The following is a 23,536-nucleotide window of genomic DNA, read 5'->3' as shown; positions in this document are numbered from 1 at the left end:
GTTCCAGAGATTGCCTTGTTCCGCCCACTTTCGATTATTTATCGGTTAGCTAATCGACGTATAAATTTGAAGCGACGTTCATATCAAGGCAACAGAGTGCGTTTTATGTTGTTGCACGTGTTACGTTCATTTCTTACCTGAAGATGCATACAGAGCAATTAAATGTAATGCGACAAATCTAATGGAACAATATTACATGTAGCATATCAGCTTTTAATATTCGCTTACATTTGCATTAATAATTACAAGTAATAAAAATAAATATCGTCAATTTTATTAATGAAAAAATTGGGCAATATCTGTTTTATTCTATCAATAGGAAATCGCATATAATAATAAATTAGAAATTAAGATTTTATAATCTTTACTTTAATACCGTATTTATTTATTTATTTATTTCACAAAGTAATTATTAATACAAAAAAAATTAATATAAATATCATTTCTATTATATATCTTTTATTATATATCTTTATTACGTGTAATTATAATTAGCATATTTGTAAATTTTTTATCAGTATACGTTTTATAATATTTATTTTATATATATTTACATATATTTTATTATTCAGTCTCTTTCAAGGGTACTTTTTTGATATCTTATTTTTACGTGAAATATAATATATGTGAAAAAGGAGTTGTTGAGAATTAAGATTTGCTCACGCATCGTCGCGTAAATAATTCTCCTTACGACAAACTGCATGTGCGTGAGCGTGAGTATGTGGTGCGTTCTATTTATACGCAATGCGCGTGTTGGCCGGCAATAAAATCGTGGCGCAAATTCGGGATGAGGTAAGGTCATCAGTGTGGGAGCGTGGGAGTACTTTCACCGCGACGTTATTACAGCTAAAGCGAAGAAGGCGAAATATAATACTGAAAGTGCGCTGGCCTCTCTGAAAGAAGGACCCGCGTTCAAATTCCACGCGTTAACAAATCACTTGTCCTTTCTGCGTGGTACTCGGGATAAAACGCGCGATTCGACTCTGACCACATTGATCACAATCGGTCCAGTGCGAGTATTATCACTCGCAATCGTTTGTTAAGACTAGTTTTTCTATCTATCTTTATTCAAATTTTTCGATTCGTGTCTATTTGTAATGTAATATTTATATAAAATTATTAGCCATAAAATTGTTAGATTTACAATTAATTCCTCGATGTCAAAATTACTAAAAGTAGATATTCCATAAAATAATACGCTCAAATAATCTATAAATAATGTATAAATAATCTATTAATAAATAAATATATAAATAAGTCCTTAAAATAATTGAGATGAATGAATTTAAATATGACTTTTATGCGACATCAAAATTTAATATACATGTATAATTTAATATACATATATTACTTTATATAATTTAATCTTCAAACATTTACATGACTATAGATACATATGCCATTAAAGTTTTGAGAAAAAATTTACACACGAAATATTTTCATTTATTTAAATCCGTAAGGATTCTCACTTTCGGAGAAAGAGTATCGCTTCGAATTGACGAAAGGGGAAGAAGGCTCGTCGATCAGAGAATACGCACGTGCGGCATTTATGCTAATACCTATAAACTCTGGCACAATCGTCGCTGTTATTATCGAGGCTACTACGACCGATCGTAAATCTCACGCGCGACGGCTAGCTGGACGTTAAAAAAATGGCTCCTTTCGAGATTCGCGCGCACTCACTCGTACCAGAGAGAGGAGAAGCGTGAGATGTACACATGCACGCCGCTCGTATATACGGTATACCATATTGTTGGTGTGTCGTGTTGTGTTGTCGGTATTCTCGCGGAGAGCCGTCTCACCATATGCGGCAAGGCCGCCTCGTCCGTGTGATACTGGACCTCGTAACAGGCCCCACTCTCGCCGCAGTCACGTGGAAAAAAATCCGGAAAATACGATAGATTTTCACATCTCATGCTTCGATTTCGTGCACGCAAATATTTAAAAAAGAAAAGAATCCTGTTTTTTTTAATGTAAAATTTTCCTTATACATTAATTAATTACTTCTGAAATAAGTATAAATTTAAATTAGTTGATAGATAAAAAAAAATATAATTCACAATGATGATATTATATAAAACTCAGAGAATCATGCTTATATTTCTGTCATATCTTATCCATGAAATGCCACATAAGCCAAATAAAGAATAAGGTAGTGCAAAAGGGAAGAAAATTGAAATGAAGGATCCGATGCAATGCTTCTTGTTAAGGCCTTTTATTAATCTTTTTATATAGTTTTTGGTCAATTTACAACTGTTCGTAGATAAAATGATAACATAACATAGGCAACGTTGCGTATAATAATCATAGCAATTAATCTGCATTATTCTCTTGATGGTAATAATAATCTCGTAATAATATAATATAATAGATAATAATTATCATTATCATCGTAGCAATAATATAGCTATAATATTGTATTAATAATATTGTAATAATAATATTAATATTGGTAAATCGTCGATATTGCTTAATCATTAACGCACGGCCGTGATATCGTTGGGGTTACAAAAGCTTAGGCCTAAGAATTAGCCGCCCGGCGCCTAAATTAACGCGCACTCTAACGGGAGAACTAATATTTCTCTTATCTTTCGCTACCAGATCGTTCTGGTAGCGAACGTTGTTGCGATACTATGACTGTTAAGAAAAGCGAAACCGAGCGCAATATTTTCCCAGAAAAATACAGAGTTTGAACAATCGTGTTGCATTCAAAATAACGATACTTTTTTTTTTTTCTCAACATTTAATTCCGTTGCAACTTCATGCAACTTTTCGAAATATGGATACAAACATTTACGTGTAACTCCACTCATGAATGTGTACTTATTCTGTCTCGGGAAAGTTAATAAATGATGATACTATTATCGATTAAAATAATGTCTCAATGATATTTTACAGAAAAAATGATTTAAAAATATATATAATGCTCAGTTGAATTCTGTATGCTCTGGAGAAATATTCTGTGGTTATGCGCATCGTGCGATCATGCGATATGTGATATCTCTCGAATGAGATCCATCTCCGATTTTCTCTGAGGCTGATGTTTGGCGATTTAGTATCTCGACATACTTAACCCTTCAATGACGGGCAAAGACAAAAATTTTGTCAATGTAATATCGATTATTCGTATTTTTTTTTTTTTTTCAAGTGACTCTGTTTTGAGAATTCACGTGATAATTTTCAAAACATTTTCTTCACCCACTATACACTAATATTTTTTATATTACGATGAAAAGCCCAAATATAAAAATACGCATTGTATCGTAAACTAATGAGACATAACAAATAACCCGTGTTAATCGCAATGATTATCGAAGGGTTAAGTCAACTTAGCTTAACTCAATAGAACATGCTTTACGTGATAAAAACGAAGATATGCTTCTATAACAACGTATTCGTTATATGTATTTACAGAAGATATAAAACGCCATGTTTGCGCAGCACCGAACTTCAGTAGCAAATCCGTCGTGTTTTCTCGGCCATCTGTTTCGTGTGCATTTATTTAAACGTCATCGCAAACTTCCATCTCGGAGTAAAATAAATGATACACACCGTAACGTATACATGGCCGTCTAGACTAGAGATTAATTTAATTGCAATGAGCAGAATAAAAGATTTTTCGCCGAAACTGCTCACGGATATATTTACAGGCAATGTATATAATTTTATATAATTTGTGTGTGTGTGTGTGTGTGTGTGTGTGTGTGTGTGTGTGTGTGTGTGTGTGTGTGTGTGTGTGTGTGTGTGTGTGTGTGTGTGTAGAAAACACGACGATATTATACGCGTAAGATGTAGGAAATTGTTCGAATTCCGAATAAGGCAAGGAGTTCTCATCGCGACTAATCCTCGCTTTTTACATCAGAAGATTCGTCACGATTTTCGCATATTTCCTACACGATGGCCGTATAATATGCGTACAACGAGTTTGCGAATTAAAGAAGACTCCTGAAAATTTCGGCGACGAAAAATCAACGGAGAAGGAGGCGATCGATCGGCAACATCATCGTCGTACGAATATTCGTCAAACGCTCTTACTCAGGCCGTCGTATATTGACCGTTTACTATCTAACCACGGTACTAAAAAATATCCCTCTTTCGCATGCTAGTCGCGTCGACAAAATAAATCCTTTTTCTCTTCGCCTTAATCCGTTACTAAGACACTTGGTACAAAATTTGGCGCTACGCTCGCGTTTCGTATAAAAAACAGTTAAACACTGGAATGGCATTATCTACACTACACAATGCAGTCTGTTTCAGGTTGGTGGAAACGAGGCGGGGAGAAGGGGGCGTTTGATTTTATATATCCGATGGATTCAAACGTGTGAGATCCTCTCGTTTTTATTCGCTTCTTAATTTTTAATCAATTCTTCCTCCCGTATTTTTCGTATTCTTTTTCACTCCTTTTTTTCCCCTCTTTCGTGGCGAAGCCGTAACGTATAAATAAATTATCTCATCGATAAATATAACCGATAAACTATATAATTAAATAAAAATGATTAGGCGTTTTACCGATCGGCAACGATTGAGTATGCAATTGCGACGGTCTCCTCTTTTCCACGATATGTGATCTTGAAAATCTGTACATCATTGACGGTATTAATTCTTAAAGTACCATGCTCGTCAAATCACGAATAAAAATATATAAATAGCATTTATATATATCGAAAGATTTAAAAACTTAAGGAAACTTTATGTACATAATTTTGATAAAAAAATATCACAATATGTCCACGAGATAAAAGTAATTAAACAAATTTTTTAAATAAATTTCCATGGTAATTTAAAGTTTATTATTTCGACCTTAGCAATATTGACGAATGTATAGAGTGATGAACTAAATGATTGGAAGTAAATCGATTGGGAGTAAAGGATTGGGAAGCCATTAATGCGAGACTCGCCGCATTTAATTGCACACTTTTCATTCCGTATTAATGAATTGAAAACTTGTCCACGGAACGAGTTTCCTTTCCTTTTCTCTCTTTTACTTTGTTGTCTATCGTAAACGTCATCTCATTCTTCAGCACCATCTAAGCACCACCCCGATACGTGACTACTAAGAGCTACTAACTGATTGACCCCGTACCGTTAAGGCCCGTTAAGTTACTCTCTAGTCGGACGTCTTCGATCTACAATGATGGTTGTTGAAGGCGTAGGCGAAGAGCAGAAATAGAAAGCAATAGTCCAAGCGTCGAACTGTTTGCCATGATGATAACATACACGATAGCAAAACAAACATTTAAACAATACAAAACATTTCATGTAGAATTTGAATTTTTCGGTATTTCCTAAAAATTCGGTAGATCCTAAAAATTCAAATAAAATATAATTTCTCTAAAACTTTTAAAATTTCAAGTATTAGAACTTATAAATGTTTTTCGAGCAGTTCTAAACTTCAAACTTATAAAAGCAATTAATTCGTAAATTTTGTAAATTTTTGAAATATTTAGAAGAGAGGATCTTAAAGAGTGCCTTTCTTTCAATATTGAAAGAAAATCTAAAAAATAGTAACTAAAATAAATTAAAGATTTTACTTTAGCAATCCATTTTTAATTTTACGAAAGATACTTTTTACAATACTCTCTAAAAATAAAAATTTTATTCCAAAAAGTAAACCTTTTGAAATAATTCAATATTTATTATCATGGACTCTTTCAATTTTTTTTCTTCGCCTCTAAAAATCTGTACTTTTTAAACTACGATCTCTTCTCTTTCAGTCCTTCTTTAAATACTATTTTTTTTTTTTAAGTCAATTATAAAACATATTTTCAAGTCAACTATAAAATATATACACTCCTATCTTCTATCATGATTAAGACGTCCGACTTATCTATTAAATCGAATCAAGAATCAAGCATAGTGAAAAAAACGCGATTATTCGCGCATAGTTGCTCTCGCTACGCCAGCACTGACCCGATCAGCCTAACTTAGCTTAACACAGGAAGGTTACCCTAGAATATACCTTGATTCTCAAAACTCGATGAAAAAAGAAAAACCATTCTCAAACGCTGTCCGACGCTACAGACATGGGTCTTTTATAAGAGACAGTACGAGGCACTGGTATCCTCGAGCAACCTTCCTGGGGTTTGGGATCTTTTCGGGGAGTAACTGATACCTGAAGGTCCTGGGGCACAGTCATCGTCCCGTTACTGTCCACCCACATTTTCGCGAAATCCATATTCGCGGCACCATCGGTCGAACTAGCCTGATAGTCCCTGAGAAGGCCTTGCAGCTTCTGCACCATTTGACGCTCGTCCTTCAAGTCGCCCAGTTTTTGCAAAATTTGATCGAGCAACGGATTCGTTACCTTGGTAGGCGACGATTGAAGGGAAGCGGTGCCCGTAGCAGACCCTCTGATCCTCCTGCCGTTCCTATCGTATTGAATCCCGCCGTTGAGATTCGGCCGTGACTGCAGACTCTGCCTGCCTGGACTCTTTCGCGAGAAACTCGGCGTCGAGGTGCACGTGACCGGCGTCGATCTCGGATCCAGGAAGGTGTCTGTCTGAATACTCGCTCGCCGCTTAGTCTGTCGACCGTTCCACGTGGCACTACCGCCGACGGATGTTTTCGTGGAATTGGATATCGGTATCGGCGACAACGCTTTGCTCAGACTTCCGGTCGGCGTTGACTTGCGTACCGTTCCGTAGCTTCCGTTGCCCCTGCGTATCGAACCACCTCGGTTTAGCGGGCTACCCTCCGGGCTAGAATTGCTGTCCTTGGGCGTCTTACTGCCGGACGACGTCTTGGATAGATTGCTGTTCTCTCGCACGACAGAACCGGCGCGTGGCGTCCTGTCGCCAGTCGACGAGGACGCCATGCTCCTGGACGGGGACGAGACTCGTAAAGGACTCGCCAGCCTATCCTTTCGAATTACCTTGCGCAGCCCGGTCTCGATACTATCGGTTTCCACGCCAGATCTTTCCTCGGACTCTGTTTTTGGTGGTTGCTCTGAAACAGGAAACGAGAAAGACGCGTGTTCTAAGATGCTGTATTTGAAATTAATTATTTATTTGTTCCGATATTGGTTATTATATGTCATATGAGAGTAGCAGAAAAATGCTTTGAAAATATTCATAAAAGATATGAGAGAGACAAATGCTTAGTAATTTTTTTTTTCAGATATTATAAAGATGAGAAATACATAAAATTTATAATATATGTTATAAATATAATTAACGCAGATGTAAAATACAAAATCAGTCTCTCTATAATCATTTTTTAAATATTCTTTTCTTGAAACAAACTAGCATTATCCTTGCTTACATAATTGCATGTTTTTATAACACATCTTTAATCTTTATATATGTATATGTTATATTTAATTGTTATACATAACATTGATATTATTATATTAATTTTATCACTAATTTTGAACGTAATGTGTGCCTATTTTAATTAATAAACTTGGTAAAAGCTGATTTTTTTTTTAATTAACCACAATTAGAGATCTCAAAAAACAGTAAATAATTATGCCATAATTCCAAACATTGGAAAACCACTAAAATTAACTAACTTACATAAGCAAATTCTTACATAACTGTATATTTATTATTCTTATCACGTCGTTTCTCGTTGTGTGACAATCCGTTTAACATTGTCATTATAGTAACATTTTCTACGGCGAATATATATGCGCGTGCAGCAATCAATGTCGGGTTTTTTTTTTTCCATCGCGAGGTGTCAACTTTCGCGAACACGTGTGATTTAGGATCGGAAAAAAATCTCGACGATCACCAAATTGGTCGATCCCGCGTTTAGCATATTTAGCGTAGGCGAGGTGAAGGAACGGGCCCTGACACAATTGGGACCGAATAGTGAGTCCTGTTGTATGATTTACGTAAAAACGATAATCCTGTAAAAGATCGAAGGCAACTATCTAACCCAAAGACAAATGAATCCCTTCATCGGGACTTCCGCGCGAGTTGTAACCATAAATCTTCTGCTGCTTTACATAACACGAGAGAGAGAGAGAGAGAGAGAGAGAGAGCTTGAATTTTTTTTACATAATTTTTATATAACTAGTTACGTAAATCTTTTTACCATCATCCATATATTCATTTCACGTAATTTATATTCTATTATATAGTAATTATTGATCATATATTTATTATACAATTATTAATATTATTATTGATCTGATCAAGAGATATTATACGGATGATCGCATATAAGATATTTATTATCAGCTTCCATAAAAAATGATAATATATTTAAAAGAGAAATATCTACCGATAAACGAAATTGAACAAAAATTTCTCAACGAGATTAATACAATTTAATATTACATAAGAAGTGCATATATTCAATTATTGAAAATTATTTATTTGTATATCTATAATTTTACGGTATTATATTCAGTTTTTTGACAAACTTAATATATATATATATATATTTTTTTTTCTTTTCTTTGCTTTAAAATTTATATCCGGATATGTTACACACTACGTAATTTAAGTATTGACTTTCGTGTTTTTCTATCAGTTACTTCCTCACCAAATGTTGTATGCACTTCACATTTCATTTTTGCGTATTGCGTACACACCCACGTATAGAGCACAGAGAAAGTCCATTCTTCGGCAAAGAAGAGAAATTAGATTTTTAAATTCATGTATCGATGCCACGTGTGCGCGTGGAATTATAGAAAGAGAATGATGTTGTCTCCATCGGGACAAATGTAAATGAGAAAATATACATCGAACTCGAATTTTAAATGAAGGATGATTCCTCGAAATACGGCTCAACGGTCACGTTGAGTTTAACCCTCGTCAGCTTAGAAGAGTCGACCAAGTTCTCAATAACGTATCGCATTTTTTTTTCCCATCCGCGAATGCACGTCGCATAAATATTAAGGCGTTCGATCATAGATTTGAGTTGAGTTACATCAGATATGCAAATATTTTCGCGAAAGCAATTCGTAATTAAAATCTGGGAATCGAAAATCTATTTCGATATCTCGTCCTAATAATCGCGCTACTAGTCAAACCGGATTCTTCATCGATCTAAAGAGTCCTTGGAACTTGTTATTAAAATTACGCAAATGAATAACGAATTAAATTTGTTGCAAAGAAACCTGCGTTTTGACGTGCTTACTAATGCTAGATTCGATATCACGGTTTCATATTCGTTCAATATTCTATATGACATTTATGGCATAAAAAAGGTAAGTGTATATAATTTACGAGGTTTATAACGAGAAAATTATAGATTTCCTTCACACCTAGCTTCTGAGTTTCTCATATATATCATCTACAATTCTATTTTTGTAAAATGTATATATGCCGCTGTGAGAGTGAGTTTATTTCTTTTTTTTTTAAGAACTAAACTAATAGGATATAGATAAATAATCTGAAAGAATAACTTAAAAGAATAGCATAAAAATAAACAATTCCTCTTACACAAAACGAAACGTAACGAGGGAGATTAGCCGCTTCGGCTAATTTATCTTATTATTATAAGAACTACTGCAAAGGAACTACTGTGTTACGTTGAGCAATGCCAAATAATGACGACACGCTCGAGAGTGATGAAAGGAACGAATCCGGTGAAATCGCGCAATTCATTTCGCTGCTTCAAAAAATTGCACGTCGTTGCCAGGCTCAATTTTCCTGGACAGTACTTCATTTACGATGTGACGAATGAACATGCTTCAAAGTTTATAAGCCCTTGCGAGATAATTTCTTTATATAACTTTCAGTCTTTCTCTTGAATCTTTTTAGATTCTGACTTAATTCGCGATATTTCGAGCGTTCCTCTACATACCCACGGCAAGTAATTCGAAAAATAATTAAGAAATAACAAACTCGAGGAAATTTTCTAATCAACGGTCGATTTAATTCTCTAAGCATCCAAATACATTTCGTTCGTGATTTTAATGCGCTTTCACGTTTGTTTCACTGGGTGTCTTAATTGTCACGCAATTTTTCTTTTTACTAGAATACTATAAACGCACGCTACGCGCGCGCCATTTTTTTGTGTGTGTATGTGTATATAATTACTTACATATTAATTCTAGTTTTCCACTTTTTCACAATAAATTAAATAAAAATTATACACCCACTTAATATTTAAACTATTAAATGTGTCTCCCCGTTATGACAAGCTTTTATTGGTATAAAGTAAATGTTCGGTGCATCGTCGAGATAACCAATTAGCATCGCGAAAAAGAGGTAACAATATTGTCATTATCGATTTAATAAACTCCGCAAAATATTAATTGATAATTTAATAATTAATTTATAATTTAAAATACATGTATAATTTAATATTCCGTTTGTATATACGTCATAGTACGAAAAATATTTCGGCAACGAATAATCAAAACATAACATGGTACACGGTCTTGACGATGTAAACATTAGCGCGCTTTGTTATGGCTTACAACTTTATTATTCTCACGGCGACATTCGAACAGTAAGGAAGTAGAACGCGAGACACTCAAATTTCTCTACTCAACGCGATCGCGACAAGTATTGGCAAATAATTTGGTATCATAAATAATTAATTATCTTTCATACACTTTAAATAATAATAAAATTTTGAATAATACGTAATTATATCATAATGGATAAATTCCGAAGCGCGTATTTTGCGTGACATTTTAATCGAGAATCAAAATGATTAGAATCAAAATTGTAAATTATTGTTTTATCGCGATCTTTCTCTCTCTTTCCCTCTTTATAAACAATAATTATTTCTTGAAAAATGATTTTTAATTATATTTCATCCGATACTATATTGTTCGATTTTTCGACAATTTAAATATGATTCGGCTTGAGAACGTGTAATAAAAAATAGTCCAATCGCAGATTCGAATAATGATTAACATAATAATAAGCTCCATGATATATTAATCGTTTATTAAATAATTAATCTATAATTTAAAATATTTGTATTATTCAATATTTTAAATTATAGATTAATTATTTAATAAACGATTAATATATCATGGAGCTTATTATTATGTTAATCATTATTCGAACCTGCGATTTGACTATTTTTTATTATACGTTCTCAAGCCGAATCATATTTAAATTGTCGAAAAATCGAACAATAAAGTATCGGATGAAATATAATTAAAAATCAAGTATTTTTCAAGAAATAATTATTGTTTATAAAGAGGGAAAGAGAGAGAAAGATCGCGATAAAACAATAATTTACAATTTTGATTCTAATCATTTTGATTCTTGATTAAAATATCACGTATATATATATATATATATATATATACGTCATAGTACGCAACATATTTTCGGCCGCGAAAACAATAACATTGTATTCGGCGATGTAAACATTAGCGCGCTATTGTTAACGTAGCCTTGTTATCATTCATACAGCAAGGCTCGAGCAATAAAGTAATACTAGTCGACTCGTAGTACGATTCTCGCGTGAAACAGGGTTCGATCGTGCCAAAGTTTGAAAGTGTGGGAGTGTCGTTCAAAATATCGCGCATACAAGTGCGGAAGTATCTTTTAATAAAAGTGCGGGAGTGCCGTTTAAAGTATCGCGCGTGTGAATGAACTTGAGAGGAGGAGGAGGAGGCCTAGGAGAGGCATCCTGCACCGGCGGAGCAACCCAAGGGTGAGTATTATTATTTTTATATTAATTATTATAAATCCCGTGCATGCATTAATTCGATTTGATCATTGTTTGAATAGTTTAAACAAGAGACTCATATTATAAAAGTTTTTTATTTAAAAAAATAGTTTTCTTTCTTAAAATTTATAAAATTATTTCATATTTATATACCTTCTTATTATTATACGCATCGGATATAAAATTCGATGCGTACAATAATAATTTTTTGAAATATTAATTATTTTAAACGTTGCTATAATTTGGATTTTATATTTGTGTGTTGCAGACAACGTAGCCTCAAGACCAAATCTCCGCTGTTGCGCATCAGTGCCGGTGAGTGATAAATTTTATTTTATTTTGAGGTGACGGATCCGTAGATGTTGTAGATGCAAATGTAGATTGTAGATTGTAAATAAATCCGTTGCCTCAAAATGGATGGGCTACAATAAATGCAATCAAATAACTTTTAATAGATTTTTTAAATATATATTAAAACACATTAGAAATATAGTTTAAAATATAAATTAAGAAAAAAAATTGAAAAAAAATATAAAATATTTTTCTCAATAGAAAGTTTATTTAATTTATTTAATGTAGAAGACGCTAATAACTTTATTTCTTATATGAAATATTGATAATTATTGTGATGTTGCGCCAATTTTGTCGTAATTTCTCACAGCCCATCCATCTTTATTATCGTAGCAATAAAAGCTTAGATAGTTTGTCACGCATCGTTTTAATATAATTTTACTTTAGTCAATCTAATGCCAAGTTATCAATCAAATTTAATTATTGTTTGAAGCAATAATATTTAATCTTATAATAATATACAATATTTATAATAATATGTAATTTATATTAAAATAAATTAATAAAACATTTATGTGTCATATAATTTGAATAATTTGACTTTCAGTCAAATCATCAATTAAATTTAATAATTGATTGAAGTAATAATATTTAATCGTAATAAAATTAAATAAAATTATAAAAATATATAAAATAAAATTAATAAATAATATAGGATTTATATAGGTAATTTATATTAAAATAAAATGAATAAAACATATAATTTTATTTTTTTACAATTAAATATTATTACTTCACAATCAATTATTAAATTTGATTGATAATTTGACTTTCAGTCAAATTATTCATATATTAAATTTTGCAATTTATTAAAACGATGCATGACAAACTGTCATGTCGTAAACGAGCATAAAATTATGCTCGTGTACCCCGGCGACAATAATTAGCCGGCAATGGAAGGAATTTTTTTCCTTCATTGATCTCTGATAGGGGGTCGAAGCGATATCTCTGGCTAGACGTTGCCAGAATTAATATGGCCAGGATCAACGAAAGGTAAGTCCAACTGGCCCAACAGAAGCAGCCTACGGTGTATTATATTAGGGCATTCGCTATTAGGGCACGCAAGTAGGGCACGCGAGTAAGACACGCGAGTAAGACACGCGAGTAAGACACGCGAGTAGGTCACGCGGTTAGGGCACGCATCTATTATAAAATACATATAACTATTATAAAATTAGTTATATGTAATATAATAATATGTATTAATGGTTTTGTCAAAATCAATTAAATCAAAATTATATATATATATATATATATATATAATACTTGAAGTGTCAAATACGCAGCCATGACAGATTTTTATGAAGTAATGTACAGCATAACATTGAAATAACCAATCAACATTGAGGAAAAGAAGCAACAATACTTGCGAGTATCGATTTAACATGTCTTTTTTAAGAGTGGACTCTCGATGCCAAGAAGCAGTTTTCTCGCCTGACTAAACACAAACATCTCTTTTGAAATCGAAGCGAAACGCACAGAGAATCATAAATATGCCGACACGCATCGGAGAGCAAATCGCACGCATCGCGTTAAAATAACAAGACAAATACTTCGATGCGCATCTTTCAAACGTTCTAGCGCCATCGCATAAATTAAAGATATCAATGTAAATGAATGAGTCATCGGGGATCGCCTCCGGCTACTTTGCGTAAATCTCGATAGGATATTTGTCATCTAAAACGCCCCGGGACCGTCATTTCATTTCTCGCGAAATGTAACATGAAAATTCATCTCGACCGTAAACCGAGAATGAAAGATAGATTGAGATGCATCGGTGTGACAGCATGAATGAGTTTTAACAAGAGTAAATAAATTATTAAAGTCTGCAAAGAATTCTTTATAGATAAAAATAATATATATACGTATATATATATTACATATATTACATTTTATATTAGCAATATATACTATTTTAGTAATATAAAAATAGTTTATTAAAATAAATTAATAAATTAATAAATAAATTAAAATAAAATAGTTTATATTAGTAATATATATACACTACAATATAAAAAATATATAATATATAATATAAAAAAATGTAATCACAAATTTCTCTGCAATGATTCCAGTAAATCATTTTATTTGCACAAAAAGAACTAAAGCAAACTGTTAAGTATATATCTAAATATTAGATTTATCTATAACCTTTCATTTTATTTAGACAATCAATTTTTCTTCTACTAATTATATTTGTATTTAGATGCCAATTTCCGGATATTCTAATTAATATAGAGGATTTAGAAGGGTGATAGAAATCTGATAAAATTAAAAGTTCTCATTTTCTGTAACATAAAAAATATATATTCTTGAGAAAATTTAAAGATGCAATTAATTGGTAAAATTGAATTATTATTAAATTGAATTAAATTTGAGCTCCAGGTATAGTCGCAATGAAAAACAGACGCATATTCTTAATATATATATATATATATGCATATTTTGGCTCAAGATCTAGAAGCGCTGGATTAAAGCAAGTTTCTTCTGGAAAAACTTGTTATTTCCGCGTCACTCTAAGTGAAAAATGTTCAGGTCACCGGATTATAAGCTAGAACTATTCCAGTCCGTTCAACTCGTAGGTAAAAGCATCGGGACGATCGAAGCGAGTCCCGTCGCGTCGCATCGCCGCCGCGAACTTTTTCCACTCGCGGCAATGCGTCACAACCGCGTCAAGTGAGTCGAGTGTGTACATGAATGCGCGTGCTTGCGTGTGTTCAAGGCAAGAGCGTACGACGAGTGTTATCGAGGATCGACCGGCGGCGATTGTTCCGAGGACAGGTTGCTAGAGATCGCCCACGCTTCGAGCGATCTCCCTCGCGTATAATCGACACAGCGGCTAAATGTCAAGCCCGGCCCGATGCGGGGAACGCGATCTTATAAAGCGCGCTGTGCGTGCCCGCATATACTTGAATATCTCCTACCACTTTGAATATTTAATCGCAACGTGATCCAAATGTCGGATCATGGGGCACCCGTGAACGATTTGTAAAGAGACTCGAGAGAATTCGCCGGGGACAGTTTGTCCTCGCGTTCCAACATACGAGGCAGGATCGACATGTGCTACCATCGAACGTCGAACGCGACGCTTTTGTCATGTACGACTGACAGGACGATCTCGATGAATCGACAAAAGCCCGCCCGATCCCATGTCAACGGCGCGCGTAATTAATGCGAGACGTTCAAATAGTAAACGCGCGTATGTATGTGTGCGTGTATTCGTATAAATTCCCAATAATTTGTGCACATTGTATGTAAATTGTTATTGGAATTTATGCGACAGTCCGATCGAGCTAGAGATGCAAACTAGACTTTCATCGCGAGATCGTAAGATTGCTTTTACAAACACATTTAAGCGTGCGTGTGACCTAACGGGATTTTACAATCTCGATTTCTATTGTCGAATCATTTCTTAACAAAGGTATTAAAATTTTTTTTTTAATCATGAGAAAACGCAATCAATAAATTATAAAATTATATTTAAATCAAGCCGCTGGATCCGAAATCTCAATAGATTAAATAGACGCATAATAATATTTCAAATAAATAGCGAAAGATTGCAGAAAAGATAATTTTTAAATTGAAGTAACAAGAAATCGCGCATAAATAAATAAATAAATAACTTTCTATAAGATACAATTTGACATACACGCAAAAAATTAATCGATAATCAATATCCAAATTTTTATCTTCCCGATAATTCTATAATCTTTTTCACGCAGAATAACTCTTTCTCTATACGCGTATTACCTTTCTTTCCTCTGGACAAAGAAAATTGATCGTCTCTATCCATCGTCGCGTAAAGCGCCGCCGATTCGACGACCGAATTAATTCGTCGTTGTCGATAGTCGCGAGATGGACAGGCGGAGATAAACGCCGTTCGCGCGCGGCGAAGTATTAAATTCCTGCTCGCGCGCGATCTCTCTATTTTCGCAAACAAAGCCTCTCCTTCTCGCACTCTGTAATCGAATTTAATCTCTCGATTCGCATCGGCACACGGTCGAGAGATTTTCTTTTCCGTCTCCCGCGCCTCGACACGCGACATCGTCTCGACCGCACAATGCGCGCGTTTGTGCATCCACAACATATCTCCCCTTTCTCTCCTTCTCTTCATCATCTCGCATTCTCTTATTAAATACGATGACTCGCTCGCTGGCGAGTGCACGTTCGGACACTCGAGAGAGTCTGATCAGTGTGTCACTATAACCACTCGGCGGACAATGGAAATAGTCGCCAATCTTTATCGAGTTTTTAAATCGAAAGAATTCATTTTGGATAAGATGGAGTGTCTCACTCTTTGAATCCCATTTAAATGTCACGCGTAATTTGCACGCGAAATATATATATATATACGGTGTCCACTTACTTTGACAATCGGCAACCGTGGGCGAGCTCTGCGTACTGGCGGAATTGCCGTTGGCCGTGGACGATTGGACGGCACCGAGGCTCCGGTAACCCTCGTCGGACACCTCGCTACAGTTGTCCGAGTGCTCTCCATCGCCGTGCGGCGACTTCTGGGTGTTGGCCGTGGTGTCCTTGCCGAAAGTCTCGATGGGTGGTTGTTCCTCTTTACTCGGCGTGGGGCTTCGACTGCCGCTCGAGTCCTCGCTGCACTTGTAGTTGTAGATGGACGGCTCGTACTTCGGCGTGTCGTCTTTCTCGACGGCACGACGCGCCACGCCACCCTCCACGATGTATCGTTTCGTAAACTCGCCCGGTACTTTAAGACCGCTCTCCTGAACAGAGGCAAACAAATCCGATTGCGATTACGTACTCCTTTCGTTTCTACGTATTTTTCTGTCTTAATTATGAGCAAAAAGATTACGCAATTGTCAAGTTTCGTAAGATATTCGACAACATCTTAATTTAATAACATCATAATTTTACTAAGAATTTTTTTATCACTATCGCGATGGAATCGCAAATATTTTATGTTATCTTTCAATTGTCAAAAGTTATATTAATATTTAGAATTTTTTCTTTATACTATAGTATTTAAAAAAATAATTTATCTCGTGGAATAAAAGAGCAGACTTACTCGGCTATTTTCTTGAAGTTTTCCGTGATAAGTTGGCGATCGCGCCTCCTCGTTTCTTTTGAACGAATCTATATTCTTCCGCGGCGTCGGACTTCTCGATCTCAGATTCGCCCTAGGCGTCGGCGACCTCGATCTCTGTTTCGTCAAATCGGCCTGATGCTGATTCGGGCTCGCCAACAGTTTCCTATGCGGCGTTGGGCTCCTCGAGCGCTTCTTCAGCTCGTCGCACGATTGCAGCTGATGCTGTTGTTGTTGTTGTTGTTGCTTGCTGCCGGTCGTCGGCCGGTGAGGTGTGGGCGATCGCGAGCGATTGCTGGAAATGCTTCTGGGTGGTGCGTGCAGCTGCGCCGATTGTAGATTCTGCACCGAACCGACGCTCGACGCGGAACTCCGCCGGGTTCTCGGAGGTGATGATCTGGAGGTGGAAACAACGACCGCGGGCTTTATAGCGGAATTGATGTCGGTCGTTTTATCGGCTCGTGTTGACCGGGCGTGCACCGGAGAATTTCCAGTTTCCGTATTCGCGACGAAATGTCACGACGTGTACAATACCGTACGTAAGTTCGCGAACGTAGATAAGATTAAAGAGAGATTTATAACAAAAATCGCTGACGTTAATAAATCTACTTTAGTTTGTTTATGGTAAAAATTAAGAAAGAACGTAATAGATGTGATTTCTATTTAAAAAAAAAAAAATGAGAGAAGTTTTTTTTCTCTCGCATAAATCTAATGTACTCGTGAACAATATTGTGCACAATATATGTATAGCAAATGTGTGTTATGAATCCATGTATTAGATATATCATAATGATTAGTATTAAATAAAACGAAATTTGAAATAAAAATTCTATTAATTAATTAGTTGACATTAAATTTGAAAATAATTCGTGTGCAAATAACATAATGCAAAATAACAAAAAAATAGCAAAAATAAATGTGAAAACTCTACAATTAAAAAAAAAGTAACATAAGCATAATTTGCTATATATTCACATATATCGCAAAATTAAAAAAAAAAAAAATTTTAATTAAAATTTGATATGCGTTTCAATTTAATGATATCAGTATTTAACTTCGTGTAAGAAGATAGATCCGCTTTTATCGCCATCAAGTGTATTTCTTGCATCTGTGTATAATTAAAACTGCGCTGTAATAAAAAAGGCGCAGACGCTTACCGTTCATAATGCACCTGCGTGTTGCCCAGGTCGAAGGATCCGCCGGCCTTTTGAATGAGCTTCGCTGAGACCATCGAGCGATGCGCTAAAGAAAATCCAGAAAAAAGACCGATCATTAGGATCATTATGTTTGCGAGAACTTGTTTAGAGAGAAGAATTCTTTAAAACGCCATGCGCGTAATACGTACAGTTCCTGCATCGGCACGGATCGTGTTTTTCTAAATAATGACTGAGTGTGTCCCATCCACCACCGACACGGACCATCACGTGACTACGTAGGACCCGGACGTAGATCGTGACCTTGGTGTCGCCGATCCGATACTTGCCCTCAGCTACGTGAATCATCGGAAACTGCGTCGGACATGTGCATTCCTCCACGATATCGCGAACCTGAAAGCAAAATATGATCGATTTTGAAATTTAACGAAAAATATACTCCAATAACGCGTTGATTGCTGTCTGAATTTTCGTGACATTTATAAACAGATTTCCGGTGTAAGAAAAATTCGGGTCAAATGTGAAAAAAATTCTATTTCATAAATATATTTTCTCTTATTTTTAGAATTTGACTTTTTTCAAACGATTGAATGCATTAAAATGTAAATTTTTCGAGAATTTCCAATAGCAAAAAACTGCAAGAGTATATTTATTGCTCTTTTTACTGGAACGCATGAAACCTGGACCAGTGTCTGGCCAAGCGTTACATTGTTTCGCGGAGAGAAACATCACCGAACCGAAAGGCGGGAGAATATAGGACGCCTCCGATAATTAGTAGGAACGAAACTGAATTCTCGGAAGCTGTGCCAAGATTGTTTTAAGCGTTCATCGTTTCGTTAGCAAGGCCGCGGAGAGCAGGTAAAACTCCTCTCGACTTGGTCTTTCGAGTCGCTTTCAGTGGCGATCGCCCGCTGAGTCACATCGAACAAGAACGCGAAGGCATGCTCATGTAAGATCGATTATCAACTCGGGAAACCTTGTTTTTCCTCACGAGAAAGTCACTTTGGTTGCCAGCATTAAAAAAAAAAAAAAAGATTATGCATTTGTTTTGCATTTTGTTGTGATTCAACAAAGTCGTGTCCACGTAACACGAGTTGCAATCTCAGTTTCTTTTTCTTTTTTTTTTTTTTCAATTAGATAGATTTTTATATTTCTCATATTTTCTCATTATTTTTATATTTCTCTAATTTCTTATATTTTTATAATTTAATATTATAATTAATATAATTTTAATAATTAATTATAATTTATATAATTAATTAATTTTAATATTATAATTTCTCGTAGAAACCGACGACGTTGAAGATAGAATAATAAAATTATTTTTAAAATATCTATCGTAGCTTTTTAAATCTATTACTAGTTAATTCACAAATATTCAATTTACATGTTAGATTTTCAGATATTTTATTTCTTCATCGGTTTGTTTAAGATTGAAAATTATATTATAAATTCGAAAGTTTTGTAGGAATATAATAAATCTCAGAAAGAATTATTCATTTAATAACTGAACACGACGAAAGGGACGATTTTCACAAGCGTCTTGACAAGTGCTCGAATTAGAAAGCAGAGATAATTGCGATAGTTGCTCGCATTAAAATCTGCGATTCTCTTCAGGATTGAAGGAGTGTCCCTTATTATGAAACAAGCTCGTTTCGCCTCTCTGAAAGAGAGACGTGTGCGACTTCTTTTTCCCAATCTCGGGCGAAAACTTTCGAAACGTTGATGTTCAAGTCGGCGAATTCGGAAAGCATCGGAGATAGACGAGCGTGTCGTACCTTTCGCGTCTCTTTGTCGCCAAATAATAAAATAAAATTGTCCGTGTAAAAGATTACGCAACGAGTCATGCTCGTAGTATACCTCGAGAACGTTACACAATCTCGCTTAATTTCCACCGAGTAGTTGCGCGCGTATTTCATGTTTATGAGAAATGAGGAATTCGCATGACAAATGATTTTTAATTGGACAGATCACTGATTCTAGATATCTGGAAGATCTATTCGAAAACATAAAGCAAATATATTGCAGAAAAAGGTATATAATTATTTATTTTTATTTTTTAATCTCTCTGAATGAGAGAGCCGCTGAAATTTTAAAGCGACAAAGCAAATTCTTCTCGCATCAAATTGAGAGGAAAAAACATAATCGCATACATAATTTTTTTAGATTCGCATATATATTCGATGAAAAGTCGACGAGTATTATCGACTATAAGACACTGCAATTTAAAAAAAAAAGAAGTATGTCAACACACGCGTTATTCGCCTAAATCGCACGTGACCGCAACGCAGAGAACCACCTGGTAGCGTACCATACTTCTACCACTGACCGATTCAATTCCTCGACACCGTCGAAGTGACGTCGCCGTCGGCGTCGCTGACGATTTATCGGCTCGCCGTGTAGGTACACGCCCGCGATCCGTTGGCGCGGGACTCCCTTTCTCTCCCCGCGCGCATTATCGATCGGATCGGCCGATAAACAGCCGGTGGATCGATCGATCGATCCGCCGGCGTGGTGTCGCAGAACGAGTGCCCGGTGAACGCGAGTGGCTTTTGCGCGGCGGCTTTCGCTTCGTATTGATCGCCGGGGCCAACCCGGGGCGATATCGCGGTCGCGAATCTCGCGCCGATATCAACACGCGCGGCCTTCGCACGAGGCGGCCCACCCACCGTAGCCCGCGACGTCACTGACGTAATCATTTATCAATGAGCGCGCCGGAAGTGGTCATTAACCGAGGGTATCGATGATCGTACCGCCGATCGCCGAAGAGATCGGCAGTTTATCGCGTTTTTATACGCTCGCGTACGTGCTTATCGAGTCATCGAGAGCGCGATTTATGATGCCAAAGGTGTTCCGTTTGTTTCTTTACCCGCCAGCGGTGGCACACGAGGGAGGTGTTCCATTTCATTGTTATTTTTATGTACCTCGATGATTGAAGAAACTGTCTGGTTAGCAATTAATTATATTTATCGCCGGAGAATCGTAAAGTGTAGAAGGAGTTTGTGCTACTTCTTGAATTTTCTAACTATAGCTACGCTTCCTTGGAAGCTGAGAGATATTTACTTTTTGCTTTTATTTTGGGACAAGGATAAATTTGATCGATCCTTGCAACTAATTTTTCAATAGTTGATAATTTTATTAGTAGATTCCTGATTTATTATAATATTCAGTTTAATCTACATGCCGTCTATTTAGCAATCTTTCACTACCGTTATTCATTATCGCCTTTATCAATTCGTCGGCTTCGTTTTAAGTTGTCTCTCGATAGTTCGAAGATCGGAATTTACTCTACGACGGTCGCGTTAAACCGACCGTGCCATCGATCACTTTCTCTTATCGCCGAGTCGGATCATCTTAAATATACAGGAGATGTCTACTAGAGATCCAATCTAAGTTTGAGAACGTGTTGCATTGGCACCTAAGATCGACCCAGATCTAAGAATGCATCATGTACATGTCCATATTTACAATCAATTACGATTGTTTGAAATTCAACGTTTACATGCTAGACAAATTGCTCAGACAGTTGAGAAACAACCGGCAAACTATGTTCGTTCGATTCATACGCGCTTTGATGCCTTCCAGGAATTCTAATGAGAAAGTTGATTTATATTCAAAGCTGCTTAAAACGAGGATGCCGAGCGAATCGTTTCTACGTCATAAAATGTTAATTAAGACATACAATTTAAAATGGTAAAGACGTTACCAAATTTACGTCATTTTTATCAATCAATTAACGAAGCTTCTAAAAGATTTCTTAGCCACAGCTTAAAGATGTTTTGGATGTACAATAGTAGCAAAAAACTTTCAAAATTAAAGAAAAAAAAAACATTTTTTACGTTTATACTGTTTGAAAAATCAAACAAATAAATCCGGATTATGAAAAGAATTAAAGTATCACTAAATAATATGGATTTTGACGTCTTCGTAAAAGAAAATGGTTGTAATTAATATTTTTCCTAATTTATGACAAAAATTTTGAGCATAAATACCCCTGAAATCAACTGCAAGAAACAATGAAAAACGAGTAATTTGCAAAAAAGAGAGAAAGGGACAGATAATATTTTTCTACTACATTTTTAGTAAATAACTTTTAAACGAATAAGTGGATCTAAATCAAGTTTTGCACAAATATTTATTAGAGTTTTCTTAATATATATGTAAAAATTTTTATTTCGTTGGTAATATTTTTTCCTTGTCAAATTTGTCGATAAGTGCTACAATACGCGATTTTCCATAAGAATTTTCAATAGTAACTTTAAACTTAAATAACTTCCAAATCGTTAAGAGAATTGTGCTAAGTTTTTGAACAAATATTCAGACGAAATAGTGAAACGATCTATGAAATTTTCATGCTCGTGTTAATATTTCGTTATATGACACATACATCCTTAAAAACACTTCGTATACCATCGCGCGCGCTTGTATACCCAGCGGCGTGCTTTTGACACTCGGTGAAAATTATTTATCGATACCGTGCAGTTTGCAATGTGTAACACGACACGGCCGTGCAAAATTCTTAGTCACGGACCGCTGAGAAGCGCGGACACATGGCCACGTTTGCCTGCCTTCCGCGATTGCCGGTGACACTTTTTTTTTCCGGAGCGGACAATTTATACGGTCCGCTCGATAAATTAACAAGCACACACGGCGCGTAATAATTGTCACGAGCGGAATTTTCTCCATGATGTAAGACGACGCAAATTTTTCGCTCGTCGTATCTCGAGGTGTTAAATAAAATGTGTTGCACGGAACGTTATGTCGCACCAAACGTGGCAAGTATATAACATCCCGTAGTTGTGTGATCTTATATCGCGCGTAAATAAATTTAGGCACGGTCAAGGTATGTATGACATGTGTATGGCATTAGAGCGTGCATTGTTAAAAAAGTGTTGTATGTGTCTCGTTGACTTTAATAAAAATCATTACCTTACATGAAGCCTGTCACAGATTAATGTGATAAATATTACATGAAAAAATATATATCAAACATTTCCAATTTACATTGTCATATTTCAAACAAACATGTTCTGAAAAATTCCGATACGGAGAACTACATTAAGTCATCATATTATAGCAACAAGATTATTATCTCCTCCTATCCCCTAATTAACATAAAATATCGATCGATCTCGTCCTCGATTTGTTATGCATTAAAAGCCCGCACGCGTTTCTGATGATCAAGCGCCGCAAATTTGATTTCAATCGCAATTGACAAATTGACGCGTTACGTAAGATAAAAATAAAAATCTCCGCGCTCGAACGAGATCTTCGTGGAAAAGCAACGATGGCTCGTGGTAAATCATCGTAAACAAGCATTTCATTGCGGATTCCGAAGGCGTTCTGGCTGACGTTGATCGCGAGCTTCCACTTACGTCACGTTGCC

The 23,536-nt window shown here is 35.5% G+C and overlaps 1 protein-coding gene across 1 annotated transcript in view; it reads right to left on the bottom strand.

The window, feature by feature from the left end:
- Nucleotides 1-2,199: 2,199 nt before the first annotated feature.
- Nucleotides 2,200-23,536, bottom strand: part of LOC126856364 (GAS2-like protein pickled eggs) — a 65,503-nt gene continuing 44,166 nt past the window's right edge. The window contains exons 4-8 of the mRNA XM_050604804.1: nt 18,342-18,543; nt 18,154-18,238; nt 16,979-17,393; nt 16,307-16,676; nt 2,200-6,945 (exon numbers count right to left, since the gene is read on the bottom strand). Coding sequence (XP_050460761.1) covers nt 5,999-6,945; nt 16,307-16,676; nt 16,979-17,393; nt 18,154-18,238; nt 18,342-18,543 — 2,019 coding nt within the window. The 3' untranslated portion in view covers nt 2,200-5,998. The remainder of the gene's footprint in view (nt 6,946-16,306; nt 16,677-16,978; nt 17,394-18,153; nt 18,239-18,341; nt 18,544-23,536) is intronic.

Source organism: Cataglyphis hispanica, chromosome 18, assembly GCF_021464435.1.
Source record: "Cataglyphis hispanica isolate Lineage 1 chromosome 18, ULB_Chis1_1.0, whole genome shotgun sequence".
NCBI classification, from domain to species: Eukaryota; Metazoa; Arthropoda; class Insecta; order Hymenoptera; family Formicidae; genus Cataglyphis; species Cataglyphis hispanica.
This window is presented reverse-complemented; position numbering and strand designations above follow the sequence as displayed.